This window comes from Pelecanus crispus, chromosome 2 (assembly GCF_030463565.1).
Source record: "Pelecanus crispus isolate bPelCri1 chromosome 2, bPelCri1.pri, whole genome shotgun sequence".
NCBI lineage: Eukaryota > Metazoa > Chordata > Aves > Pelecaniformes > Pelecanidae > Pelecanus > Pelecanus crispus.
The window spans coordinates 12,207,336-12,234,689 of record NC_134644.1 but is presented as its reverse complement, the minus strand read 5'-3'; the positions used below and the strand labels follow the sequence as shown (position 1 = coordinate 12,234,689).

Below are 27,354 nucleotides of genomic sequence, written 5' to 3'. Positions count from 1 at the left end.
TGATTTTCCAAAGACTGATCTGTGTTGGATGAACACAGCAATTTTTATGAAATCACTTGCCCTGTATCTGCCTGAAAATAAGTCTGTGCTGTCAGCCCAGGACAATCAAAAGACAAAGCCTAACTGTAATCTGTTCTGATGATACCACATTTACCATGTCTCACCCTATTTAGTACATCCTGATTGCGTTTCCAATAGATGTAGCTACCAAATTATCTCTACTCAGAGTATTTACAGGCCACGTCTTAGGAAATGAATTCTCAGTATATCCTTCGTTTCCATGGTAGCTACAACAAAGGTCTGATTAAACCCATAAGAGACTTTCATGCTTTCAACTACTAGTTTCCTGTAAGGCAGCAATTGCCAACCTTTCCTCTGTATAATTACTTAGCATACTATTGCTATACTTAGCATTGCCTTATCTAGAATTTTCAGCCAAAATTTACCTTTGATAGTGCTGTTTTCCCGTAGTATCAGTTGCCTCCCTGTAATAACTCAGAAGCTGTAGGATTCTCCTGTTGCACTGTGTGTTGATGCAGCAATAACTGCCCTTGCTCCTATTGCCTCCTGCAAGCCGCCTCTCTGCCTTTTCTTCCAGCTGTTTTCCTTGATGCCACCCCAGATGCTGGCTTCCCTGAGACAGGGACTTATTTGTGGTTTTACTTATTTGATAAATGTCTGACTTCAGGGCTGATCCTCTAGTGCAATATAAATAAGGCATAAATATGTATTATATGTACATAAATAACCTCTTATTAAAAATCATTTGGCATGCTCAACTCATTAGTGCAGAGCACCAACCTTCTTGATCTTAATAATCTGCCATTCTGCGAGCGAGTCAGTTGTGTTTGTGCACCATCCTGTAAAAAGCAAGGATGCTAAACCTTCTCGGAGTCCTTGGGCCCATCCTACTCCCAGTCGTATCATCATGTTACCAGGAATTGGCTACTAAAGCAAAGGAAGAAGGATTGTTTCCAAAGGCGAAATCAAAAAAAGACAAAAGTAGCTCAGGGGAGAGGAATTACATAATAAAAGGAACAAGCAGATGAAATGGATGAATTCAGATCATATCTAGGTATGTCTCCCAGCAGTTTTATTCTTCCAGGGTTAAGTCCCCTGAAGGGAGGGATGGAAGTACCACTACTTCAGAATTGGAAAACCAGGCTGCAGAAGGTGGTAGGGACTCTGTTAGATAATTCTGCATCTGTATAGCAAAAATTAGGCAACAGCCTGTTTTTCCATATTTGTGTTTCTTAAACAGCTGGTGATTAGGTATCAAGGCTTTCTAATTACAGGGAAACCGATGACTTGAGCAAAAACAACAGAAGTAATATATTTTTTCTGAAACATAGGTAGAAACAGACTTCTGCTGCCTTGATTCTAGCAACGCATGACTCCTATCTACAGTAAGTCTAATTTCTTGTCTTAAAAAAAAACAGGGCTACATGATAAATTAGATGCAAGAGAACTACTTGACACACAACTGCAAGACCCGATTTAAGTACAAAAGACGACACTGTTTTTCTTTTGTGTGCTGAGGCATTTTATGCAAGGGGTGCAAGGAGCAGTTTTACAATGTGGAAATTTTTAATGTAGCTGATGCTTACCATGGGAGGAGTGCCCTGTTTCGTGATCCATGCAGAACTAACACCCAGATCCCTGATCCGTGAGGAGGTATCACTTTGCTTACAATATGTTGAATGTTTGACATGCCTATGGAGCAAATGCAGCTAATACTGAATAAAGGAAGCCACTGAGGCACGTTAAACTCATATACGAAAAAAATTTTAACAGCCCCTCCATACCGAGGAAGAATGCAACTGTAATTTGTGGAATAGGTTGTTTTTTTTTTAAAAAAGAGCTGAACGGAAAGGAGCAAACTCGTTCTCCCACTAAAAGCTGCAAAAGTCTGTGGGAGGACTAGGAATATGCAGCATATTTCAAACATCTCAGTTGCAGTTCAGAGCTTTCAAGGACACTGTATCTGGCCCAAGCAAGGAATGGGGCATCCCTGTTCATGGGCTGTAAGGGGAAGGGCGAGTCAGGATTATGCTCCATGCCAAATGAGGATGCACACTCAGAAGAATGCTCTTCTAGCAGCTGTAAAGAAATGCGAGATACCGCAGCAGGGCTCCGTATGTGGACCAGGAACTGGCTGCCCTTGTTCATCACACAACCATTGCTTTCTTGCTTCAGGAAAGGAAGGCTGGTTTGCTTGTGGAGCTCATCTAAGCCTGGAAGGATCGTACATACTGCCTTCCCCAAAGTAAATAGCTGGGAGAGGGCAGCTTGTCACAGAGGGAAGTCACCACTTGTTCTAACTATGCATACGTTTGTGCAAGGAGGAGAGAAAGTATGTTCTACAGAAAATACTTCAGTAAAAGTTCAGAAGAGACTTGTCTTACCCCAGAGCTAATACAAACCAGACTAAAACTCCTGGCCAGGGTCTCCTTCTATGTGCCAACCTAACTCCTGACTAAATAAAAAATTGCCTTCCCAAACAAAAAAGATATTATGTGCCACGTCATCAAAAAGGGAATAAACAGTTGAAGAACACCGTGAAAAATGGGTCAACAGTATGAGTAATCTGTAATTAACAGTGTTTGCTTCTATTTTTCTGGGCATTATTATTTAACCTTTAAATGTGTGTATCCGGTCACACTGCCCACCTATCAGCAGTTAATACAGTTATCTCCCTCACATCTTCTCTCACCAAATTCTCCCTCTTGAGAATAGGTTGCTCCCTCCCACATCGCCATGCATTTAAAATGAACAGTCTCCAAGCACAGGCTCATCCCTGCGGCTGGGCTCTGTGCCGACCACCAACTCTCCAGTCTCCCACTGGTTTGTTGTGCTGGGGGGATCCCATCGGAGCAGTGTGCCAGCGCAGGTAGGATGTCACTTTGTTCCACAGAAGCAGAGAGGTGGGCTCGTTCCCTTTTCTGTGGACAATCAAACGCACTGATGTGTTGAATATGAAGCCATTAGATCACTCTGAGGAGTAAAGCTGGGAAAGACCGTGGAGAACAGTGTCCATATCAAGCTGGTGCTGTGTAGTGATGTGTGTTAGTGGGTAGGTTTTTTTCCTAAGCCTTTTCAGTTAAACAAAGAGCACAACAGAGAGATAAAACAGATGAAAAGAGTGACTGCGCTAAGCAGAGCACCTCCTGGGAAAGCCGGGCAATTTGTCCTGCTGATGGAACGAGGAATTTACCTCTATTTGCAATAGATGAGAGTTTCTGATTATGGAGCGCAGTGGCCAAAGCCATGGGACATCGCTTTGGGAGTCTGAGCTTATGGGCCTTCATTCTCTATACCAGTTTTAATTTCTCTGCCCTTTGTTTTGAGGCCTCATCTCTTGTTTAATAGATTGTTAGCTCATTGAAGGGAAGCTTTCTCTCTGCCATGTGCTTGTTTTTACAGTTCCACTTCCTTTGTATTTCACTTACTTGCTTCCAGAAGTACGCTTGCCCTCTCTATCCTGTGACAGAAAGTGAAGGGAGGGAATAAACAAATAAAAATGATTGAATGCAACAGAGAAAAGACTGGGGATGGAGCTGTTTTGTCTGAAGTTTGCTAAGTATTATCAGGCAGCCTGTAAGAAATGCATGTCAGGTTGAATACTGAACACCAGGCTGATTGCAACAGCATAAGTTAAGCAATTAGCTTTCCCAAGCGTGTTGCTTTACTCTTCCTATTTATTGATTCCTTGACTACAAACTCACAAATTGGATTCAACATACATTTGGCCAACCTGGAACCGTGGAGGACGACAGCAGATAAGGAACTGCGTGCATTGGCTCCTACTTCTGTAGATAGAGGTGGTGGTATTTCACTCTATGCTCTGGATTTTCTGTTGAGACTTTCTTGTGGAAAAGCCAGGTGGGAAGAGTATAAAGATTTCGTTACCTATAGGAGTGCTTTGAAGGGTCAGGACCTGGAGTCGTTTTATCAGCTGTAACAGTGTAGTTAGAATGTCACAGACTTCTACATGAAAGAACATTTTGCCTAAAAGCATTTTCTTTCCACTTAGACCTGCGACTTTTTCAGAAGGCTTGAGTGCAACTACATCAAGGTATATCCGTCTTTGAAACTCTATCAGAAGTTTATAGTAGCTGAGAACTTGTAGCATGCCACATTATGAGGAAAGAGAGGAGAGGTGGGGTTTTTGTTGATTTTTTTTTTTTTTTTATGAAAGCTCCTAACTGTGTGGTGTTTCTGGACAAATTCTACATACTTGAACAATTTTTTTCACGAAAATTTAACAAGAAATCTGTGCTTTAAAGCAGTGCTCAATCACAGTATGATGAATTCAGTTAGCCTGAGTGTGCCAGGGTAGATTGAGAAGACAGTTCAGACACTTTTGTCAGACCTGCAAGACAAGCAGCATCACCCTGCCAGAGACGGTTTGAAATTCTGATGTGATGTTCTCTGCTGATGCTCTGTGTGATACATGGAGAATACAAACTGCTTTGTGCTGATGGGATTCAGGGGGATAAGCAGTTTCCTGTCCTGAGGGAACTTGGATATGTCTTCTTACCCTGATTACACTTTGTTCCAGTGTGTATCACAAATGTGGTTTCCTTCCTTTAGTGAACAAGGAGCTTCCAATTACTATTGTATAAATTCCTATTACAAGTCTCCTTGTATTTTTTCAGTAGCTGCTTGGGACAGATTGTGGGCAAGAAGTGGGAGAGAATGGGTCATATGCAATATGATGGACACCATAGCCCATCTTTCACCAAGATAAAGGCAAAGAGCTACCACACTCTTGCTCAAATTGATGAGAAGCAAATAAAGGTTACCCTTTGGTGAGGGATGTACGTTTCAGTTTAGGTTTAAATCCATGCTTCATAAAACTATGAAAAGAGATTATTTTAGTTGCATTTTGGTTAATCTTCCTTGTGATAAATCAGCAAAATTGGCTTGTAGATCAGAAAAGCAAAGCTAAAACTTGGAGAAGAGTAAAGCATGTGTATGAAAAGTGCATACCTGAAGCTGTTATTTGGTTGGAACAAACCTACTTACTGTTTCTGTCTTGCTGTGGTTACAGGATAGGTGTTGTAACCCACGAGTTTTTCTCAAGTGTAATTCTTAAGTATCAGTCTGGCTTTTGCTCACCCCTCTGATTTCTAAATACTTTGGGTCTTAGTCTCTAGGTATGAATGGCTTGAATGCTGTTCATTTGCTTAGCAAGGCCAACTCCATACAAGACTGTCAAAATAGGTTGAAGAGCATCTTCAGAACCCATCAATAGGCTTTCATTCAAAAAGAAGACCATATAAACTATATAGGCTATTATTAATTCTTTACCTAATCCTTAGCCTTTCTTTATATGCTTAGAGACACTTCGTTTAGCCAAGAGTTTTATTCCTGGGAGAGAATGTTGTGTAAACATTTTTCATCCAAGCTTGACTGTTTCTGCTGGCTTTTTTTCCTCTCCCCTAAAAGCCTGTAAGCTCTTCCTGATAGTCCCTGGACCATCTCTAGACTGTCTGTCCTCAGCCTTTTCTGGACATGTGTCCTGGTTTTTTTGGTAGCCTCCATACTCTGAGTAATACCTTCAGAATAGTTGACCTTGCAGGCTGGGCTGGGAGCAGGTGTCCATGTTCCTTCTCCCCAGGCAGCTTCCCTCTTGTTTATTCAGTTTCTTCTCTTTTCCATTGTTTTTGCTTTCCTGCATTTTTTTGGGTGGTTTTTTTGTTTTTTTAAGTAATCTATAGTTTGGTTTATTCCACAGTAAACCATTGCAAATAAACATATCAGGCATGTGCTTTATTAAGAAAACAATTCAATTCCTGGACTCCTGTGGACTCATTTGAAAATCAAAACCCTGCAGAGTGTTTTTTTAATGAAGCTGATGAGTTTACCATCTTACATCAAAAAAGCATCAAAAAAGAAATCAAAGTATTCGCAAGTTATGATTCAGTGTCCAGCTGTCACTAAGCATTTTAATAATGATTTTCTGTCAGCTGTCCTCCTTTAAAAAACCTTTGAAGAATTTGAGTTACACCTCATCTGCCTCCTAATACTTACAGTAAAAAAATCCTAAATACAATAACATACAAATAATTCTTCCTGCCTTGATCAGCAAAATTTGCTATCTTCCAAAAATTGTGGTAGAGTTTTGGGTTTTTTTTTAAAAGGGAAAGCTCATTTTTTACTGCTTGATATCCAATTGCTGTCCTTTGAAGGAAAACCAAGAATTTTCCCTGTTTGTTGGATAAGAAACACAAACTATTAGTGAGCATGTTCAGTCCTGTATATGTTATTGGCATTGGTGCAGAGCAAGCAGGTAGGAATTTATCTTGGGGACATGCTGTTAGGTAAAGACTTACATTGTTTATTTTCTTAGCCTGATACTTTTCGCATAAACTTTTCATCAGGTTTTAATTAGAAGACCTTAAACCTTCTACTTTAAAATAATGACTTGACAGGATAGAAATTGTTTTCTGGTTTGATGTTAGCATTGCAATCTTCTTCCATTTTGGTCCATCAGCCGCATGGCTCTTTTATCCTTTGAGTATGCTTTTCCAGCTTCTGTTTGCTTTTCTTGCTTTCCTTTCACTGATGTGCTCATCCTTTTCAGGATTTAAAACAAAAGCAAAAAACAACTCACAGAAGCAGCTGATAGCATTATTTTTCTTAGACTTACTCTTCCCTGCAGTCTTCTACTGAGAGGTGCTTAAACCCTGGCAGAAAATAGGGAACACTATTATTAAAAATGAGACATAGCGGCTTATCAGCAGAGTGTATCATCTAATGCTTCTAGTCATCCTTCCCAGTTGTTACTTAAAACAAGTTACTTATACTGCTGTGATCCAACCAACAGCTCTTTCAGTACAGATACATACACTCTACTCTTTCCTGTTGCTTGTCTTGAGGAACATTGCCTGTTCAGAGCTGCCACCACATCGACACAGGAGTAGGAAACAGGCTGTGCGCTGCCAAACCAGCCTACAAGGGTGGTCTTCAAACAGATTCAGCAGCAGCAGAAGTGGGATCACTCTGGATTAAACCCGCTTCATTATGCTCCTGCTTCACCAGTGGGAACAGCTGAATAGTGCACACAACCTGCTGCGTTTTCTCCAGCTGACTAATGGCGACTGGTTAAAAGGCAACGTCTAAAGCGCTTCCGGTTGTGTGTCAGATGGTCAGCGTGTGGCAACTTCTTTAACCATAAGTGGCTTTTGTTGGCTGCCATGTGTTTTGCCTACAGTCTTCTCATGTGCATCCTGTCCCAAAACCATAGAAATACGCAGACAAACAGTGCAAGGCAATAAACTAAAGGCAGACTTATTTCAATGTATAGTTATGTCAGTAATTACAAGATTTGCACAAAACAAAGTAATTAATCAAAACATGTCGCTAGTGTCTTTTAGACATGATAAAGGGCCTTTTTCAGACTTGGGGAGGCAGACAGCTATATATGTACATGAAAGGTAGAGAATGGGAATGTCCCTATGGAGAAGGGATCTGTTGCATGCTTTGGAGCAGGCTGGTGTGAGCTCTGTGTAGCACATGCCTGCAAAGCACAAGGCCAGCTCTCAAAAAAAGCACAAGGCCTTGTGCTTTTTCTTCTCATTCCACCTAAGCCCAACCCTACATAATACTTACTTTCCTGTGAATAAAGCCAAGTGAAGGAGGTAGGAGGCGGATTTGGGAATGGGGGACCTGCTGCCATTTCTGTTGTGACATTTCACGTACCTCTTACCTTTTAAGCAAATGTTCCTGCTCACTTTGTGTGACTTCTGTGTAAATTGGAAACCTCATTCATTTAAAAAATGGGTAATGTTAATATACCATGCTTTCACTGAAAACAGTCATGGTTGCTGAACAGCTCTTGGTGAAACAGTGGTTTGCCTTGGGGAAGCGGAGTTCCTATTCTTCAAATACTGCAACACTGTTCTGAGAGTACCATACAGCTCAAAGAGCTTCTTTGTTGGTACAGCACTTTTCACTATAGCTGCTTTTTCTACAGTGAGAACTCACGCAGTCCGCCTGAGATCCCATGCGTTCCTGGCCTTTCATCATTCGCTAGGCATTGTCAGCCTAGCTGGCATACAAACGGACCTGCATGCGGGTGCAGTGAATGCACAAACAAACAGCTCGTTTCTGTCTGAATGCTAGCTCGAAATCTCTCTTTCCTTCCAGATGTCCACACAGAAGCAGTTCAGGCAGCTCTTGCTAAACATAAAGAAAGGAAAATGGCAGTCCCCATGCCCTCAAAACGACGTTCATTGGTGGTCCAAACATCGATGGATGCCTACACACCTCCAGGTAAGCATCTCTGTGTATTTTATGAGAATTTTAAAAATGGTTCTTTGTGCTGCTATGAACTAATAGTCTGCCTGCATAGATAGTAATGGAAATGTCATTTGAAGCACACAACGCATAATGTTGAGGTATGTTTGCAGAGGAGAAGGTGAACTGAATGGTTGGAAAGTCAGCTGGGGCAGTTCGCATGATTGCTTTGCCCTTGGTGGTGCCTCAACTTGCATTGGTCCTTTTGGTCTTATGAGGACCTAACCATGGCCAACTTGTCATCTTTTCTGTGGCTCTAAGTTTCTTTCGAGTTTCTAGTTTATTCCCTAGCACTATAATGGAACATTGTCTTTACAATTAGTTGTGCCATTCCTTTTCAAATTCATCTACTCTTTTACCTACTAGACTGTGAAAATACCCCACATCTCATGCATTCTCATACTCGCTGAATCCAGCTGGGGCTCCATTTCTCACTCAGGGGTGGGCTTTCTGCAACTGGAAAAGTTTTTCACAGGCGTTGTGGAGTAAGCTTGGGAAAATATTTTGGGTATTCTATACTGCTAATACATGGTTGGAGATCTTCAGAAGATTCTCAAGCCACATTGTAAAGGAAGACTCTTTTATTATCCTTATTTTTGTACAATAATACACAAGCCATGGCCTTAGAGCAGGGAAGCTTTCTCGGTGCGCAGTTAGCAATTGACTTCGTTTCAGGGCTTTCAGTATTAGGCTTTTCTTACTATGTTTGCCTACCTTCATGAGTTTTTCTTAATGGCAGTTATCTTTAGATTTGTAATATGAACATACCTTATTTCTATTAAGAAAACCCAAAAGCACTGCAAGTTAACAGGCTGTTTTTAATCACTAGATACTTCTTCTGGTTCAGAAGATGAAGGGTCCGTACAGGGAGACTCCCAGGGAACTCCCACCTCAAGTCAGGGGAGTATAAACATGGAACATTGGATCAGTCAAGCGATCCACGGCTCTACCACGTCGACCACTTCCTCGTCCTCAACACAAAGCGGAGGCAGTGGTGCTGCACACAGACTAGCTGATGTTATGGCTCAAACGCATATAGGTTAGTATATGGACTTTTTGAGTATGTCCAGTTTAACATGAATTTTGTCTCTTGCATTCAGCTGATACTGCTATATGAAGTCTTATAAAAGTCTTTCCTGTGCTTTTTCTTCTTTCCTTTTTTCTGTTTACATATATTATATGGAGAGATAGTCCTATGTTCTTACTTTGTGAGAAAATAAAAAAAAAGTGGCAATTTAGTTTTGGAGGTAAACTTATGTTGTGGCAAACAGGGTATAGCCGTTGGCTCCCAAATACCTTAAAATGTGCAGTTGTATGACTTCCATTACTTAGCACTACTGTAGGATCCATCAATAAGAAAAATCAGTGCATGCAGCATTAGGGATTGCTTGCACATGAGTTTTCCCTACTGCTGCACCACTTCAATTACATAGTTTGATTTTTGATCATTCTGTTGACAGTAGGTCCTCTTAAACGTAACTTTTTCTGCCCTTAATTGAATCTAGAATACTTGGGCTGGGATATCTAGCTATTATAGTCCTTGGGATAGTCTATTATATACCTTTGGAGAAGAGATCTGTTGTTATTATTAATAGCCTGTTTATATCATTTGGAAAGATCCTAGGAAGTCAAAGTCAAGCCCTTTCCATTAGGGCTAAGTTTCACAGATGTTGATTATTTCTGAATATTGTGCCATTGACATTAGTCTTCACTAAAATGAGGCAGCTATTTGGTCAGGCATATGGAAAGCAAGGCTTGTTTTTCCTTCATTCTCCAGTATGCTGTTTGTCATATGAGGCATCTGCTTTGGGTGCATTCTTGCTGGGGCTGTGTATTTTGGGTTGTCTCACTGAAAATCTGTTGGAATCTATACTGGAACAGATAAAGCAACTTTGCTATTGTTCTACTACACATATGAAATGCAGTTTTGTGTGACTGTTCCTCAACTGATCATTCCTTTTCAAGAATATGTAATGAGATACATGAGAGCATCTTAAGTGTTCCTGATTTTTAAGTGCTGGAACAGCAGTCTGTATCCCTTTTTTTTTTGCTCTGAGTATAGCTTGATGTAGCACCTGTATTTTCAGATAAGTAATACTCTCACCATGGTCTGGAATTGCTGAATTGCAGTCAGGGGAAGAATTTCTATTGTATTCTTAAATTCATGCTAAATGAATAGCTTAGAACCTTGTTTTAGAAACACATACACTTCTGAACACATTAATCATTGCATTTGGTTATTTTCTGTGACTTCATCTTGAAATGCTAGAGGAAATTATAGCATAGAGAATTAAATTTATCCAAACTCTAAAAGGTTGCATTACTCACACACCAAGTCTTAATATGTCTTTAAATATAGCTTCTTTATAATGTGACATTTCAGTAATTTTAAATCTGGCACAGTAAGTCTTCTTTTATAATCACTGAGTTTGCGGTAAATAATACAGCATTTATAGAGCTAAATTAAGATGGCAGTGTTCTGCAGAAGAGGAACAATACTGCTTTTTTTACTTGTTTTATTTTGCCTTGTTGTTGTTGACTGGAAAGATCTCTCCTTTGAAGGAAGCAGTTAAGCTTACCTCAGTGTATACACATTTTTTTTTTCATTCTGACAATAAGACACCTTAAATTGCATCTCTAGTTGGACAGTAGTTGTGATGTAGTAATATAAAGGTCATTTAGATACAAAATATGAGTAATATCTGCTAACAGATTGAGATTGTGATCTTAAGGTTACTATCAGTCATTGTTGCTAAGATCACTGGAAATGCAAGAGAAGCTGCACAGATGATAACTGTAAGCTGTATTGCTTCATGGGTGAGCTGCTTTCTGTAAGAATTTGAAATTAAATGGCTCTTTCGTTTCTTTTCAATCTGAGGAGGTGGATTTTGCATTTAAATGTATTCTAAGAGGTAATAGATTTGAAGTATTCCCACAGATAGCCTTGCTCTTTCAGAGACAGTGTGCCAGTGATTGTGGATGAATAATCCTGTTTGGTAGGAGAGAAGGTGAGAGAGAAGAATAATCCTGTTCTCTGAAGCTCCTCAGCTACTGGAGACAATTCGTTCTTGATCAGAAAGAACATACATTCCCATGGCTTGATGTTTGTTTGGTCCAGGGAGTTGTTCTCCAGAGACAGATCAGCCTGCAAGAGAGAAATCATCTGTAAATATGTAAGGACATACTGCCATACTCTGAAGATGGCAATTTTGATAAATACAAATCTAAGGGGCAACAGGAAAGACCTTTAATGATAACCAAAAAAAGCGCTCCATTCTGATATCCACTAGGATTTGACCTCCAGAGTGCATCACAGAATCAAAGGGAGATTTTTCAAGTTTAAGTGCTGTAATGCAGTCCTGAGAAGGGATTTGATAAAAACCTTTGGCTATAATATAATGAGTTCAGCTTTGTGGATCATTTAGATAATTTGCATAAGCTATTATATGCTTTTATTGTTATACTGTTCACTTAATTTGGTGGCTGCTGCTGCTCTATTATGGCCAAAGTTCTAGTTTAGGATAGATATCCTTTAAATATTTATTCTTGGCTTTAAGACACTCAGGTGTCTGTACTAAACTACAGGGATAATCTCTAGTTCATCACAGGTATCACAGTTGTGTGGGGTAATTCTTGGACTTGGAATTCTTGAACCAGTGAAATCGGTAAAAAATAATATTCTGACCCATCTTTGGGTCAGTACTGTAAATACTTCTAAGGTCTTTAAGCTTTCATTTGTCTGTATTATATTTTTTGGATCTATATGTATATAAAAATCAAGGAGAGAAAGCACATCCCAAAGCTCTGAAGGTTCATGTAATGAAAATCACACAGTGCTTACCTATGATCGTAAATTTATATAAAGAGTTAAACATCTGACTACAAAATTTTGACCCTGTAGGTGCATTTAATGTTTGTTTCATAAGCTTCAAATATGTTTCTGTTTAAAAATCAAAGGTTTCTATCCAAATTAAAGGCTACATGGATTTCTAATAAAGTAAATATAAAAACATGTGCCATAAGGCATGACTGATAGTTCTCTGACAACCTTAGAATTCTTACGTGTTCTAAGGGGGAATATTATCTTATAATACAGTAGACTAGTTTTAAATACTCTCTGTCCCCTGGACATCAATATGGGAAAAACCCAGCTGATGGAAGAAGCCACAGCTCTGCCTATGGATTTCCCTTCCCTGACAACCAGAAGAGCCAGCTTGTTTGAGAGAAAATGCTGTATCTTCTTCAAGTGTAGTATTGCAGGGATGCTTTTGAGTTCCCAGAGACGTTTCAAATACACGGTGCTTATGTGTGCTTCCAAACTTCCACCGGAAAGTATTCCTCCACGTCTTTGCTTCTCAAACATGGGGTGCTCTGTCAATGCACGCACTCTATCCCTACGTGAATGTGCTCTGCCTTGTTGGTTCTTTCTGATTTTCATGAAATGGAATAAGTTATATCACTCCAGTGGCAGAAATTAAGAGAGCCTTAATTGGAAACAGCTCTTCTGTCTGTGATCTTCTAATGCAAGAATATTGGAAGAGATGGGAAGAGGAGGTCACGCAAATATGTATGTTTGATGGAGGAAATGCTTTGAAGTCATGCAGCTGTCACAGTTTCTACTTTTTAGTCAACAGATGTGTCAGGATCATTATTCTTAACTAAACCTCAAACAGTGCTTCAAGTTACCTGACATAAGACCAAACAGTTCTATTGGACACAGGTTGTGTCCAGAGTCTAAGCCTGGATTGACGGTTCCGTACAAAAAGGGCACATTTCACATATCATAACAATTATCTTTTTCTTTAGAAGTCATTCAGACCAAATTTTTGTCTGTATGACTTTCATTTCTCCAAGCCTGACTCTGAGAAGGGAACCAACTGAGGATTTGTAAATCTAATGGATGAAACCTACAGCTGTAGATACTGCCATGATAAGACATCTGTTAAGCAGATACTATAAAGGAACATGGCAAGACAAACCTTAATGTTCCTCTTCTGCTAGATAAGGATTTTTGTTAATGGAAATGTAAATAGCAGATGGGAAGCCAGGGTGCTAAACCCCACTCTTTGGCCAGCCAGTGGTGGCCACCTTGGGAAGAAAGTTTCTTCTAGGTAATTTCAAGTGCCAGTGCTGCTTGTTCAAAAGGAAACCTTTTTACAAAAGAGCAAGAAGCTTCTTTCTCATGTTATTTCACCCTACTTGGCACCATGTGTTACAAAGAAGTATTTGGTTTCAAGTGTATGGATCTGAAGGGAGAGCATCTCTTCTTTGTGGTGCTTTAGATCATGTATCTTGTTTCCCATGCATTAAAAAAAAAAAATTGATCTCAGTGCTAAAACCTGAAAGGAGGTACTGTAACGCCAATTCAGTTTGCCTTGTAAAGTCTGAAAGATGGAAATACTTCACTGGAAAGATATAAACAATTATAGCTAACTTTAAAAATACTTTCTCATGTTACTAATAGCTGAATAAGTACAACTATTTTCTTAGTCATGATCTCCTCTCCTATTAGCATAGCAAAACTGCATTATAAGTAAAAGATAAAAAGATAAACGTCAGCATTTTTTAATTGACTTAGTTACTGGGTAATTCAATCGTGATCTATAAAAAGCTCTTGCCACTTAGCAAGAAAGGGCAAAAATTGTGCTGAGTCTAAAATAGCTGATAATGACAAGACATATAAAATGAAGACATTATTCAAAGAATTACCAGCGTAAGCTTCATTGTCCAAGCTGTTACACTTCAGTTGGTCACTTACCGCATAATATAAGGCGTTTGTTTCAGTAAAATTCTAACAATGAATGTGATCAGGCTCAACTGGACATGGGTAGGATGCAAGATGTTTTTCAGTTGCACAATAAAAGCCATCTCATGTTTTCCTCAACCAGATACTGTGGTTGAGTGATAAGGTTGAGTCGTTATGATGTTCATGAATATAAACATTAAATAACAACTACAGACATTAATATCATGTCTTAATTTTTCATGATTGTCCATCAAATGCTACTTTCAAATGAGAAGTATGCAAAATAGGCATCTAACATAGCATCCTGTTACTGTATGTGTAGCCATAAAAATTAGTTATGTGTTGATGGTGCATGAATTTGGAATTGAATGCACAAGAATTACAATGATCCAAAGTTCAAGACTCATGAAAATGCTTTCTAATTACATTTGAGGCGAAATTTACTGTAGAAGTTGGTGTTACAGTAGAGTTACAGCACCATAATGCTTATAGGACAGATTAAATAAAAAGCACATCTTGAAAATACTATTGAACAAGATGAAATTTTTGCGGAATTTTTGCATTTTTAAAGACTCTTACCCTATTGGAAAATGGAGCACATTCCTCTTCACTTCAGCAGCAGCAGAATGAAGACCTGCCGTCTTTTGTATCTCAGAGGCTGCTGGGGATCATTTATGTCAATCGAGAGAGAAGTTGTTATTTACTTGTGGTATTTATCTCCATCTACTCTAATGGTGATAAAAACCTGGAAAAAAATTATGAGACAACCTATAAAAATAGTACAAATACGTAGGTAATACAGACTCAGACTTGAAAACATGGGAAAACAAACTGTGGTAGCATGCTGAGTTACCAGGCTATGAAAGAGAAAGATTAGCTCTGCGGAATTGTTTAGCAGTGCTGGCATGAGTCAGACCAAATTGTGTTTGCCTTCTGGAAGACAAGTCTTTGTTATGCAGAAGAATTGAAATAGTTCTGTCTAAAAATAGTAGACAAGCAAGTGTCCATGCAGAATGCAAAGTTCATGTTTCTTTACATTTTATTTCTTTCCCCTGGATTCCAACCCTGCTATGATTGATTTTTTTCCTAATATACGAACAAATTCCTTTCTTAACTAAAATTGGCCTATTCAAAATACAGAGGTTATAAAAGGGATATGCATTGGCACTTGCAAGTGATTGACAACATGCTGTATTCTTTTTATTTGGAAAAAACGTTGCAATAATCTGTCAGAAGTATATTTGTCTGGGTCTTTTCTTTTGGAGGCTGCTCACAAGCTTTAACTTAGTATAAAATTAAAAGTCAGTGGAGAACCTACAACCTAATTGTATCTTTTTTTAGCCTATTGCTTATATGATTGCAGATATACAGGCCCTGTTTTAATCAGTGGAAACTTTATTAAAATCATGCTGCACATTACAGTTGTATACATTCATTTTGTGCATTAACTTTAACACATGTTCAGATGTTGGGGGGAAAAAAATCAAATAGTATCCTTTCCTCTCCCCTTTGCTTTTCTGCCCTTCAACACTAGAAGTACACAGTTAAACCTTCTAACTTATTTTTCACAGAAAATCATTCTGCTCCTCCAGATGTTACCACTTACACCTCAGAACACTCAATACAAGTAGAAAGACCACAAGGATCAACAGCACGGGTGGCACCAAAGTATGGAAATGCTGAACTTATGGAGACTGGTGATGGTATGTCACAAAGCAAAACTGGGGTTTTTTTCGAGTATCGTAACCTTTTTAGTGGTTATTGTATACATCTGCTCTTTGTTTCTTCTGGGAACTTTTCACTTATAAACACATACAAAGTTGCAGCATCTTTACAGTCCTCAAATAAACTGGTATAAATGAAGCCGACGTAGAGAAATATTTCTTAATCAGCAGAGCTGATTCCCTGTAGAAACTGTTTGGCAAAAGGAATCAGAGAATCTCTTTAGATCTGCTTTTATCATGCTGCCTGGTTACAGCTAGTCTGTTTTTTAAATGGCAAAGAAAGTGACATGCTAGTGTGGCTACATCTTGAAAAGTGACATGTCTGAAGTTTTATTTTCTGAGTATATTTTTTTTTGAAAAACAGTTATTTGTAAACCCTTTCTTATTTACTGCTCCTCTTTTCTAAAACTTATTAAACAATATTTCAGCAAGGCGAGGAATTGTTGACCAAGTGTATCGCATCTAAGCTTAGCAGCTTCAGCTCTAAAAACCACTTGGTAAAAGTTTTGGAGCCAACCTTATAGAAGGGTAGGAAGTTAGAATTCCTGCAATGCGGTGACAGAAATCTATTAGTTCAGGAACAGATGACATGAACGTTGCAGAGGCTTTGCACTCGACTAGGGAAAAGGAAGGGGGAGGTGATTGATGGGATTGTGTTATAAAAGTGCCCCTTGCCCCACGCTCCTGTTCAGAATTGTGTTTTTCAAAGTGCTGTGTGGGCAAGCATGCTCCCTTTGGAGATTGCTGGCTGGTGGGATTGGCTGTAGGGATGTTCAAAGAATACAGGGTCATGCTGAAGTAATACGAAGACGTGAACCATGTCTAAGATGGGTACTGGACAGATGTCCACTACAGTGTAAAGAGCAACCCAGAATAAATGATGGGGCAGAGCCTGTGACCCACACTCCTTGCTGAGCTGCAGTCTAGTCAGGCAATGTTGGTATGACCAGTGATCATGGGGAGAGCCAATGCCTGTCTTCTCACTGACCATTGGCAATGCCACCTAGAAGAGTTCTCTAAGGTCACTGACATTTGCTGTAGGGAGGGTTTTTCACTGTGCTTCTCTCCCTCAGTCTATGTGCTCTTTCCCCTCTAATTTTGCAAGCTCACTCTGACATTGTTGTATTGTTTGTATTTGAACTAGGCATCATTGTTCCTTTTTGCTGAAATGATCTTAATGTCTTAATGTTGAATACTTGAGTCACGATATGGCATGAAACTGTAGTTGTGGTGGCCTTGCAGTCCTAGACTTTTTCTTACCCCACTTAACGTCTGGTGGCGTTCAGCGTAGCGTTCGACTGATGTCTCCATTGATCCCTGTCCTGCAGGAGTACCAGTGAGCAGCAGAGTGTCAGCAAAGATTCAGCAGCTGGTCAATACACTAAAACGGCCCAAACGACCACCATTACGAGAGTTCTTTGTAGATGACTTTGAGGAATTGTTAGAAGGTAAAATGACTGTTTTTCAAAAGGTTTGGGGATCTCTTATTAAAACTCTGTAAATTGTTTGTCTTGCACATTGACTTTCTAGAAAGCTAAGTGAGCCCTCCCTGTGCTGGCAAGTACCAAAAAGCATCGGTATTCAGTGGAATCTGCTTGTAGTGAGCTTGGACGTAGTGCCATAGAGTCAAAAGCCTCTCTTGTTTGCTCAGCTCCTGGTTCTGCTTGCAAAGAAATGACAGAAGGGAGTGGAGGGAAGCTTTGCTTTGAGAACATTCAGCTGTGGGTTACAGCCATTGCTTTTGAACACCAATATGAGAAAAACTGTCTGTGAGGGAGCATGTTGTATGTTTTACACATCCTTTGTGTAACAGAGAAGCATCAAAAACATGAACTAAATGTAAGATAGAAACAAGGTTAAAGTCAATAAAGGGAATTTTTTTTTAAGGAGGCCAGTGCTTTGAGAATTAAGATTTGCCAGGATGTGGTGATTTAAATAGTCTTCGTAGTAGTTTATAAGCAAGCACTGTAACAGAACATGACTTAATCAATCTGTTACTGATGACTTGTTGAAGTATATTTTTAAAGTAGTTCTGCAGTTCGTCTCATTACTGCATTTTTGCAAGGAAAAATTATTCTCCATCTCTCTTTAGGAATAAAGAAAGGTTGATTATTTCAAAGATAAATACATGCATGCTGCCTCAGCAGTTTCTTTCCCTGCTTGTAGAGCTAGTGTAAGGATAAGCACATGCATTTCTGAGATGTTTCAGTTGCTTCATCTCTGTTAAAGTTAAAAGTTAATTGTTCTGTTACATTTCTCTGTTGCTTCTCAATACCTTCTAACATGTTATTATTTTCAGGATATTTTGCAAAGGTAACTTATTCTCTTGGTTACACAGGTGTACACAAGGTATAGAATTTACATGGTAACTGTATATCTTTTCATAATCATAAGTTCAACAGCCAGATCCAAACCAGCCAAAGCCAGAAGGAGCTCAGATGTTGGCTATGCGTGGGGAACAATTAGGTGTGGTTACAAATTGGCCGCCTTCTCTGGAAGCAGCTTTGCAGCGATGGGGGACCATCTCACCGAAAGCTCCTTGCCTAACCACTATGGATACTAATGGAAAACCACTGTATATTCTCACTTACGGTGAGCACTCTTCAAACTCCTTGCGCTTTTATATATTGTATACCGTGTCTATGTGTATGCTCAATGCATAAATGTACAGTGAAAAAAGCCCTCCAAAGATGCAACTGTTCCATTTCTGTATAGGGTAAGACAATTCTGAAGCTGTTGGTGTCCGAGTATAGATTACTGAGATGTTACAGCATGATTTATTTCACTAAGAGGAGGAGAGCTGAGTAGATACATCCATGGAATCACAGATTATAAATTAAAACCACCTTTTAAATAGAAATACATCCTAGGGCAGATTTTCCTGAAGATTAACATCTAAATCCATTGCCCTTGGATATTGCCCAGGCTTTGTTCTGCAAAAGCAGAAACTGGTATACAAAAATTCACCAGCTTCCTGAAGATGTTAAAAAAGGGTTTTTTTCCAGTGTTCTACTGACATTGTAGTAAGTGTGATTTGAATTATTCCTCCTGATATGTAGTTGTACAGCTAGCAAATGTACCCCCTTGAAATAGATTTGCCAGGATATGCTTCAGGGTGATCTTTGGTATGTTGATATAGTTCAATGTGTACTGCTTGACAATCTACTGCAACCAAGAAAGGCCAAATAAAAATAAACATAAGGCTATCTCTGACAAATAACTCCCATATAGCTTCTAATTTTGAGATGTTCAGGGGACATTTGGGAGATATTCAAAGGAATTATTATGAATAACCGTCAAACTTTGAAAGCAAGTTGGAACATTTCCGTATGCTATTGATATGGATATAAAAAATTATTTTGCTTTTTTTATTTCTACCTTCTCAGGGACCTAGAGTTCTGTGCAGAGAATGTTTTTACATGCTGTGATATAGAGGTCTGTCTGCTTTGTTCAGTGCTGAATGCTCCTTTCCATTCGGGAGTCAGACTGAGTGATGGTCCCTGGCCGAAAAGATGTCTGCTGCAAGTTTGGCATTGCAAATGTAGTTAAAGGCTTTTAAAGCATAACAGAACCTTTGAAACTGAAGGTCATGCATGAAACATTTTCCCTTCAGATACCTTAGAGTTAAGAAGTTACTTAAATTAGGGGGCAAACATATGATTCACCATTGATCAATGTTTTTCTTCCTTAAGGACATTTACTTGGAACTAGAGAAGAATTTTAAAGTTTGCAATTACATGTTTGCAGAAGAGCAATTCATATCATCTACTGAATTCCCTAAATACATTAGACAGGAACGGAAATTAAGATATTAGTGAGAATCAGACCATTTTTCTGAATATGGGATTCTGTCCAGAGAGTCTGAGCATATGTCCTGCTTCACCTGAAGGGCTGTGGGCTGAGCAAATCAGCCTGAGGAACTCATCCACGTGGCTCATGGAGCCAGCCACCTAGCCTGCTTCTCTGTCCTAAGCTAACTCTTTCCAAAACCCTCTTCTAAATTGTCCAAATCCTGGCAAAAATGGGACTAAAACTCATGTTTGACTTACTTTCGTTTGGCAGCAGTCTAGGATATGGTTTTTGCTGTTGCCTTTCAGTAGTTTCCCGAGGTCAGGAAAAAATCAATTCTTTTTTTTTCCCTTTTTTCCCTTCTTTTTATAGATAAAAGAAATTACAAACCAGAATATTTCATAAGATTGTCGTGGTTTAGCCCCAGCCAGCAACTAAGCACCACGCAGCCGCTCGCTCACTCCCCCTACCCCGACGGGATGGGGGAGAGAATCGGAGGAGTAAGAGTGAGAAACACTCCTGGGTTGAGATAAGAACAGTTTAATAATTGAAGTAAAGTAAAATAGTAATGCTAATAGTAACAGTATAATAATGGTAATAATAATAATGATACACGAAGCAAGTGATGCACAATGCAATTGCTCACCACCCGCCGACCGATACCCAGCCAGTTCCCGAGCAGCGATCGCTGCTCCCCGGCCAACCCCCCCCAGTTTCTATACTGAGCATGACGCCATATGGTATGGAATAGCCCTTTGGCCAGTTTGGATCAACTCTTCTGGCTGTGCCCCCTCCCAGTTTCTTGTGCACCTGGCAGAGCATGGGAAGCTGAAAAATCCTTGACTAGCATAAGCAGTACTTAGTAACAACTAAAAACGTCAGCGTGTTATCAACATTCTTCTCCTACTAAATCCAAAACACAGCACTGTGCCTGCTACTAGGAAGAAAATTAACTCTATCCCAGCTGAAACCAGGACACCTGAGATGGCTGAAACTTAACAACAGACCAAAAATAGCCAACCCCAAGCCATGCTGCACATGGCCCCCCATGTCCTCTTGCTGTGAGAATCTCCCAGGCCAGGAATTGCACAATTATCAGGAGGAGAGAGAGGGAATCAAGGCTCCTCTAACCAAGTAGCTACATAACCAAACTGTCCTTATCTCTGAAATAAGTCAGTGCTTGTAGAGGTATGGATAGTCATGGTTCAAGTCCCTAGACAGATATCAATCTTATGATTGTTTAATACTTTAAACCTTTATTTCTTTAATAAAAAGACAGAAAATTACTTCAAAACATCTGTATTACTATCTGTGATTAAGACTGGAGTATCAAGCACTGTAATAGCAGCGTTACCTCTATTATAAGTATGTCTGCAGTCTTTTATTCTCTGCAACAGAACATTTTTGTTCTTTTTCTTTGGATTTTTTCTCCCAAAAGACAACAACTTCATTTGCTGCTCAGGATGGGTCTAAAGAATTTATGAAGAAAGGGTTAACAGAGCAGTAGAACTGCGACTGTTATTTTGCAAAGCAGAAAAAGTGCCCCTTTACCTGCATAGCATTAGGAAGTTTGCCATTTATACCAGATTTAATAAATACTCTTGTTTCTATTTAATATAAGAAATGTCATACTGTGATACTGAGAAAATGAGTATTTGCCAAAATTATTTGCAGTTAAACTTTGGCAGTCTTGCAATTGCTGTGCACGGAGATTGGTAAGCGACCACTGGTTTGGCTTTGTTGAGTTAGTGCTGTGTGGTTCTGAAAAACGTCCTGAAGATGATAAGGAAATCGATTGTGGTTTGTTTTCTCTCTGAGTTTTCTCCCTGATACAGCTTTTCTCTTATAACCGTCTTTACATTCAACACAAATGTCCTTTTACAGATTTGCGAAGGAAGAGGAAGGGGATTTACTTCAGTGTTATGTGGAAAACATCTAATTTTTGTTAACTGATCCCTTTTTGTGTATTTTTTAAGACCTGGTGGTTTCCTTTACCCTCATAATGTGTTGCTTAACCAGATGGGACTGTCTGTTAACTCACTCTAAATTTTAGTTGGTAAAAGATACTGCCCTCTGAATAGACTGTTAAAAAAAGAACAAGCCTGAATACAAGTGAAATGTAAAATATGCGGTTGCTGGTGTGGATTTGCTACTGCTCAACTAAATCAAAATTCCAGCAGCAAAAGAAAGGGGACTTGTCCCACACAGGTGTTAACAGTGTTTGTCACAGTTGCCAGAAAGTGAGATGCTGTTTTCCGTCCCGTCCTACTGAGAGTATCTGCAAACACAATGTCTGCTGGATACGGCTCGGCTTCAGAGGCTTAGCGGTACTTGCTGATACTTGCTGGGCAGTGGGAACACTCACCTTCGTTAGCGAGTGTGTGAAGAGCCTTAAAGGTGACTTGGCCTCCCTGCATAAACACGCTGCTAGGTCGTGCAAGTCTGGCAGGAGCATTCTGGGCAAGCGACAGAAGTGGCTAAGGAAGATATAATCATCTTTAGAAGAAGATTTGTTTCAATACATGCTTAAGCAATTATATATCAGGCAATGGTAGATGCAGAGAAAAGCTTAATTTCTTACTATCTTGTGGAGTTATACAAGAACTTGGAAAGCAGCACCGCAATTAGCAGCTTGATGGGAGGTAGGAACAAGGTTATAATTTGCAGCAGTGGCAAGGTGTGCGTTAACACGATGTTGTTGGGTTTCTGCTTTCCAAAATCGATTTGGGAAACTCTTCCATGGACACCTACTGGTCTGCTTTGTTTGGGAAATAGTTTTGTGACCTGAAAACTGAGGGGTAATTCAGGTACTTAAACATCTAGTGCCCTGCGTTACCGCGGTGTGTGTGTGGCTGGCAGCCACGGCACAGGGTCTGCAGAGCCTGGGCCCCTTCTGGAGGGGCCCCTCCTGCCTGAAACACCACTGGACACTCAAATCTCTCGCTCCTGACTTATCTCTGTAGATGACTTACCAATCCTTCACTTTTAAAAGCAAGAAAGTGGCTGCTCAGGTATGGCTGGTGAGCAGATCAGAGCCTGGCAGGGAGAAATCCTGTCGCTGGCGAGGCAGGTCGGAGTGTTGTTGGAACGGGCCCTGCTGCAGCGGGGGCGTGGGCAGGAAGGTGAGGAAGAGGAGGGCTCACGGGGTCTGGTCTTTACCTGGGGAAGCGGCGGGGAGGCAGCGGCGGTGCTGCAGGTTCCTGCAGCCAGCGGCGTGCGCTCTGCCAGACTGCAGGCCGGGCCAGGGCAGCTGTCTGCTGCGGCGGCATGGCTGGAGGAAAGGAGCTCTGGCTGAGGCACGGGCTGGTCATACAGTCATAGAATCACAGAATCGTTTAGGTTGGAAAAGACCTTTAAGATCATCCAGTCCAACCATTCACCTACACTACCGAGTCTACTCTAAACCAATCAAGGGTAGACTAGACTAAAATCAAGGGTAGACCAATGGTCCACTCGCTACTAAATGAAACTGTTGCTTGAGTTTCCTGCATCTGCCCTCCTGCCTTCAAGCCGACTTCAAGAACTTCAAGCAGATTAATGGCAGCGCGTTTATGTGAGGAGGACCGGTGCTTCACTGCGCTCCAGCTGAGGACAACAGGGCCTGTCCTCAGCGGCCCCAAACAGCCAGATTCCCGCTGTAGGCCGTGTAAGGAAGGCGGGTTACCCCGCACAAGGGTCAGCCCGGCGGCGCTGAGCCCTGCCTCGGAGCAAAAGCCTCGCCAAGGCCTCCCTCTCCCGCTGCCCAGATGCGGCACTGCACGGAGATCGCGGCAAGGTCGCAGCATCCGGATTTGTGGGAGAGGTTGTAGCAATCAGCTTTTTCCCAGCCATGTCTAATCTCTCAAGTTTGCAAAGGAAGAATTAGACTGAATTGCAACCTAGGCAGAGCCAAGGAAGGAAATAATTCAAAGATTTCCTTCTTTATAACATCCTCCGTTACTGAGAGCTTTTATCCTGCGGTCGCGGAGTCCTTTGTATTTCTCGGTGACGCTGGGGGGGCCCAACAGCCAAGGTGGCAAAACAAACGCACGGCTCAGTCCACCTCTGGTCAGAAGCTTGTGCCCTGTCCAGCAGCACAGATCTGGCCCGGATGATTCACACGTTCCTGGCTCCAGCTTCTGCATTACCGCTCCCTTTGTAGCCCTTTATTTATTTAGTTTTTGGAACGCAGCTGTATACCCTGGAAGAAACATTTCGGTTGAACATTCCCGTTGAACACGATCCAGGTCAAGATGTGCGTGGCCTTTGCTCTGCCTGCTTGCAGGGTGCCTTGGGGGCTCTGCCCGCTCCTCTGCCTGCGCTTGAGCAGAGGCAGCAGCGGCCAAGGTCAGGCAGAGCCTGCAAGGGTTAGAGCGAAGCTATGGAGCTTTTAAGGGCTGCAGGAGAGACCGTATATTCCAGCTCCTTCCCAGCTGAATGCAAACTAGCTTCTTTTTCCACTTTTCCACAGTTTCATACCCATATGCACATGCAGTTAGCTCAGCTAATTAACATAGTTTGGTATTGCACCAGTAAATAGAACAGGAAACGGCTGTGGTGACAGAAAATTCAAGTATTTTCTGACCGTTAGAAAATATTACGGGCATTTTTTGTGCGGTTTGAAGTGTATTTAAACAGAAAGGTGAGGAATTAGGGAGGCAGCCTTATATGCTCTATGTTTCAGAAGCTGAAATAAAATTTTGGCAATAAAAGAGCATCATGACAAAATGTATTTACAGACTTAATTGTTTAAAACTTTACTAGAAAGTACTCCTTTAGATTTTCTCAGTCTTTGAGAAAAATTAATTTCTGCATTTACTCAGATCAGTTACGTGGCGATGGTTGTACTATGTACCCAGGTACTTCTGAAAGAAGGCATCTAAATACTTTAATATGAATAGCCCTTAGCTTTTGAAGAAAATATTGTAAGATGGCACATGCAATAGATGAAAAATTAGTGTGAATATGCCACAAATGCAAATTTAAGACTTGTAACAGATTTAATCTCCATCTCTCAGACGGAACTTTTCACAGCAGCCCCTTATATCTCATAAAAGGGATTAAATACTCAATGTTCATTTCAGGCTTGAAAGTGTTTTGTGTAAAGATGGTTCTTTCTTGCAATTCAGAACTTTTGCTAGGCTTTTGATTTCCATTCTCCACTTTTCTGTATCATTACTAATTGCTCTAAGTTTGTTGCCACTGAAACTTTAATGTTAGAAACCTTTAAGAAAAATAATAGTTGCTTTCTTAAGGCATCCTTGTTTTTATCCTACCCGCTTGTCAAGTTTAAGTGTTGACTGTAGCAGCAGGGATGCTTTTAAAGACTTTCTTTCCATCAAATGCAGGTAGTTCTGCCGTAGTGCTGTGAGGGTTAATCCTGCAGATGTACTCCTGTATCCGTGCTGAGTTTCTAGTGGAAGAGAATTGAGTCATGTTTATTTCTGAGCATCGAGGCGATTCAGCATGCAAATACTGGAGTAATTTTAAATAAATTAAAAACTTTGCAAAACATAGTTTGATGATACAATATTACTGTTTTCATAAGAAGTAATTGCATTTAGTACTTTCTCAGTAACAAGCAGCAGTGATCCTTCCAATTTTCCTTAAGAGGAAAAAAAGAAAATCTGGCCTTCTCATCATATGTTATATTTACATCAGATTTGCACTTAAAAATAATTTAATAATATTGCATTTTATAACCAGGATGTGGAGGAACTTATTATAACAACTGCTTGGCTTAGTTATAAATAGCAATACTGCCTGTTTGGGAGCCTGAACTGCTGAACCCCATAGGTAATCTGTTGTCAGAACCTATTATCGTTTAAGTTATTGGTGGGCATGAATTAAAGATTTGTTACTGTCAGACTGAATACTGCTTAAAGACAGTACCTAGGGGCCAGCCAAGAACAAGGTCTGTTACGCTAGGTATTGTTCAAATGGAAGTAATAAGGTCTCTAACCAAAGGCAATCCGAGAGAGCTTGCATAGCGAGAAGATGCCGATCTCTTGAAGGATTAATGAAAGGCATGTAACGTGTCCAACAAGGTCTTGATGAGAGACTTTTTTCTTTAAAGAATATTGGGGTAAGGTCTCAATAAGGATTAGCTAAGTGCAGAGATGGAGAAATGAAGCAAGGGAGAAGAGAGATGGTTAAAAGGAAGGGTACCTGGGGCAAGGGAAATGAAACTGAGGGAAGGGAGGATATGGGAGGGAGTGAGAAGAAAAAGCCAAGTTAAATGGAAGAAGGCCCAGAATTAAAAGTGAAATGCAGCATACGGATGTGCTAGAGATCAGAGGGTCCCTGCTGCTTCAGTGTGCCCCTTTGGCTGCGGGGTGTTTTCTGTTTGTTGGGTTTTTTCCGTGTCTCTGCTTCTTGGGACTCCTTTCCATTTTCCTTTGGTGGCCTGGGGCGAGGGAAGTGCCATCATGAAACCTGAGTAACACCCTCGGAGGTCAGCCCAGGCTGAAACGCGGCTTGTCCGGCTTGCTACAGCTAAGGGTCTTACAATGATCTGTCTGGACTTGATGACTTTCCAGCCACAAAGTAAGAAAACTACTTCTGCTATGAAGAAAACTATTCTTACTTTTTATTTTCTTCTTAAAAATGCTGCTGTCTTGAAGAAAAGAAATTAAAAGAAAGCTTCTGATGAGTATTTAAATATTTCCACTAGTCCTGGTAGTGTTGTCATATTTAGTTGGAAAACTAATAACGTTCCTACTATTTTTTTTCACTGCTTAGGTATTCTTTCCCTTTAATAATGTTGTAAAACATAAAAATAATTTTAAAATTAATTTCACAAATTTTGTGTTAATAGGAAAGCTTTGGACCAGAAGTATGAAGGTTGCTTACAATATATTACATAAATTAGGCACAAAACAAGAACCAATGGTACGACCTGGAGACAGGGTGAGTATCTCAATGATTTTTAATTACTAATAATTGAGATCCCACGTTGACAAAGAGAGAATGAGATATTTGGGGTACTCAGAGGAAATTAATGAAGTGAAATGTTGGGGGGGTGAGATCTGCCTTTTACTCAGAAAATGACTGATCATTCAGACAGATGTTTTGAATTGCATAATAAATAACCTGACCTGGTACTCACTGAATGGTAACTTGAAGTTGTGGCAACATCAACAATAAACATTTCCATGGAAAGTGATTTTTGGACATAGAACAACAGTCTGTTTAGCAAAAGCTTGCTTATGGAGCCTGGAGGTGTCATGTGGGTAAAAAATCTTACTTACTAATGACTTTGTAGTTGTTGAGATGGTAGAAGCAAGAGAAGCATTGTGGAGGACAAAGACAAGCAAAGTAAGGACATTTTGGCAGCCAGTTAAATAAATAGTTACACTGACTGGTAACGTGGAGAATATTTCCATTCCTGGTCCTTGACTCTGATGCAGCTACTGCTAGAGGCTGAATCCCGGTGAGTGGATAAAGTCCACAGAGAGCAAGGGTTACAGAGGTAACGGCTGAAGTTGTTAAATGAAGACAAGAACATTCTATAGTTTTGCTACTGACGTACTTAGAAACCTACCACTTCCTCTGTCAAGGCTGGCCAACCTTGCTACCCTTTTTCTCTGCCAGAGCGTGTATAGAAATTTCCACAGGTCCCATTCCAGGTTGGCTTTAAGCCGTGGGATGGAGATTCCAGAACAAATTTGTCAGAAATGCAAATTCTACTCCTGCCTTGGGGCTTAGAGTTGTGAAGGTGGGATTAAGTCTTCCTCCCCCAGGGTCTGAGAGCAGTTCTCAAACTGTTGGTTCACTTGGTCCTCTTGTGCTACTTCTGAGAAAGATGTCCGT

At 40.3% G+C, this 27,354-nt stretch overlaps 1 protein-coding gene across 2 annotated transcripts in view; it reads left to right on the top strand.

Annotated features, from left to right (window-relative positions):
- Positions 1 to 27,354, top strand: part of DIP2C (disco interacting protein 2 homolog C) — a 328,337-nt gene that overhangs the window by 201,386 nt on the left and 99,597 nt on the right. For both annotated transcript variants that reach the window (XM_075728269.1, XM_075728268.1), the window contains 6 exons: positions 8,155 to 8,280; positions 9,134 to 9,343; positions 15,622 to 15,753; positions 17,103 to 17,222; positions 18,169 to 18,366; positions 26,360 to 26,451. In XM_075728269.1, the coding sequence (XP_075584384.1) occupies positions 8,155 to 8,280; positions 9,134 to 9,343; positions 15,622 to 15,753; positions 17,103 to 17,222; positions 18,169 to 18,366; positions 26,360 to 26,451 (878 nt within the window). The remainder of the gene's footprint in view (positions 1 to 8,154; positions 8,281 to 9,133; positions 9,344 to 15,621; positions 15,754 to 17,102; positions 17,223 to 18,168; positions 18,367 to 26,359; positions 26,452 to 27,354) is intronic.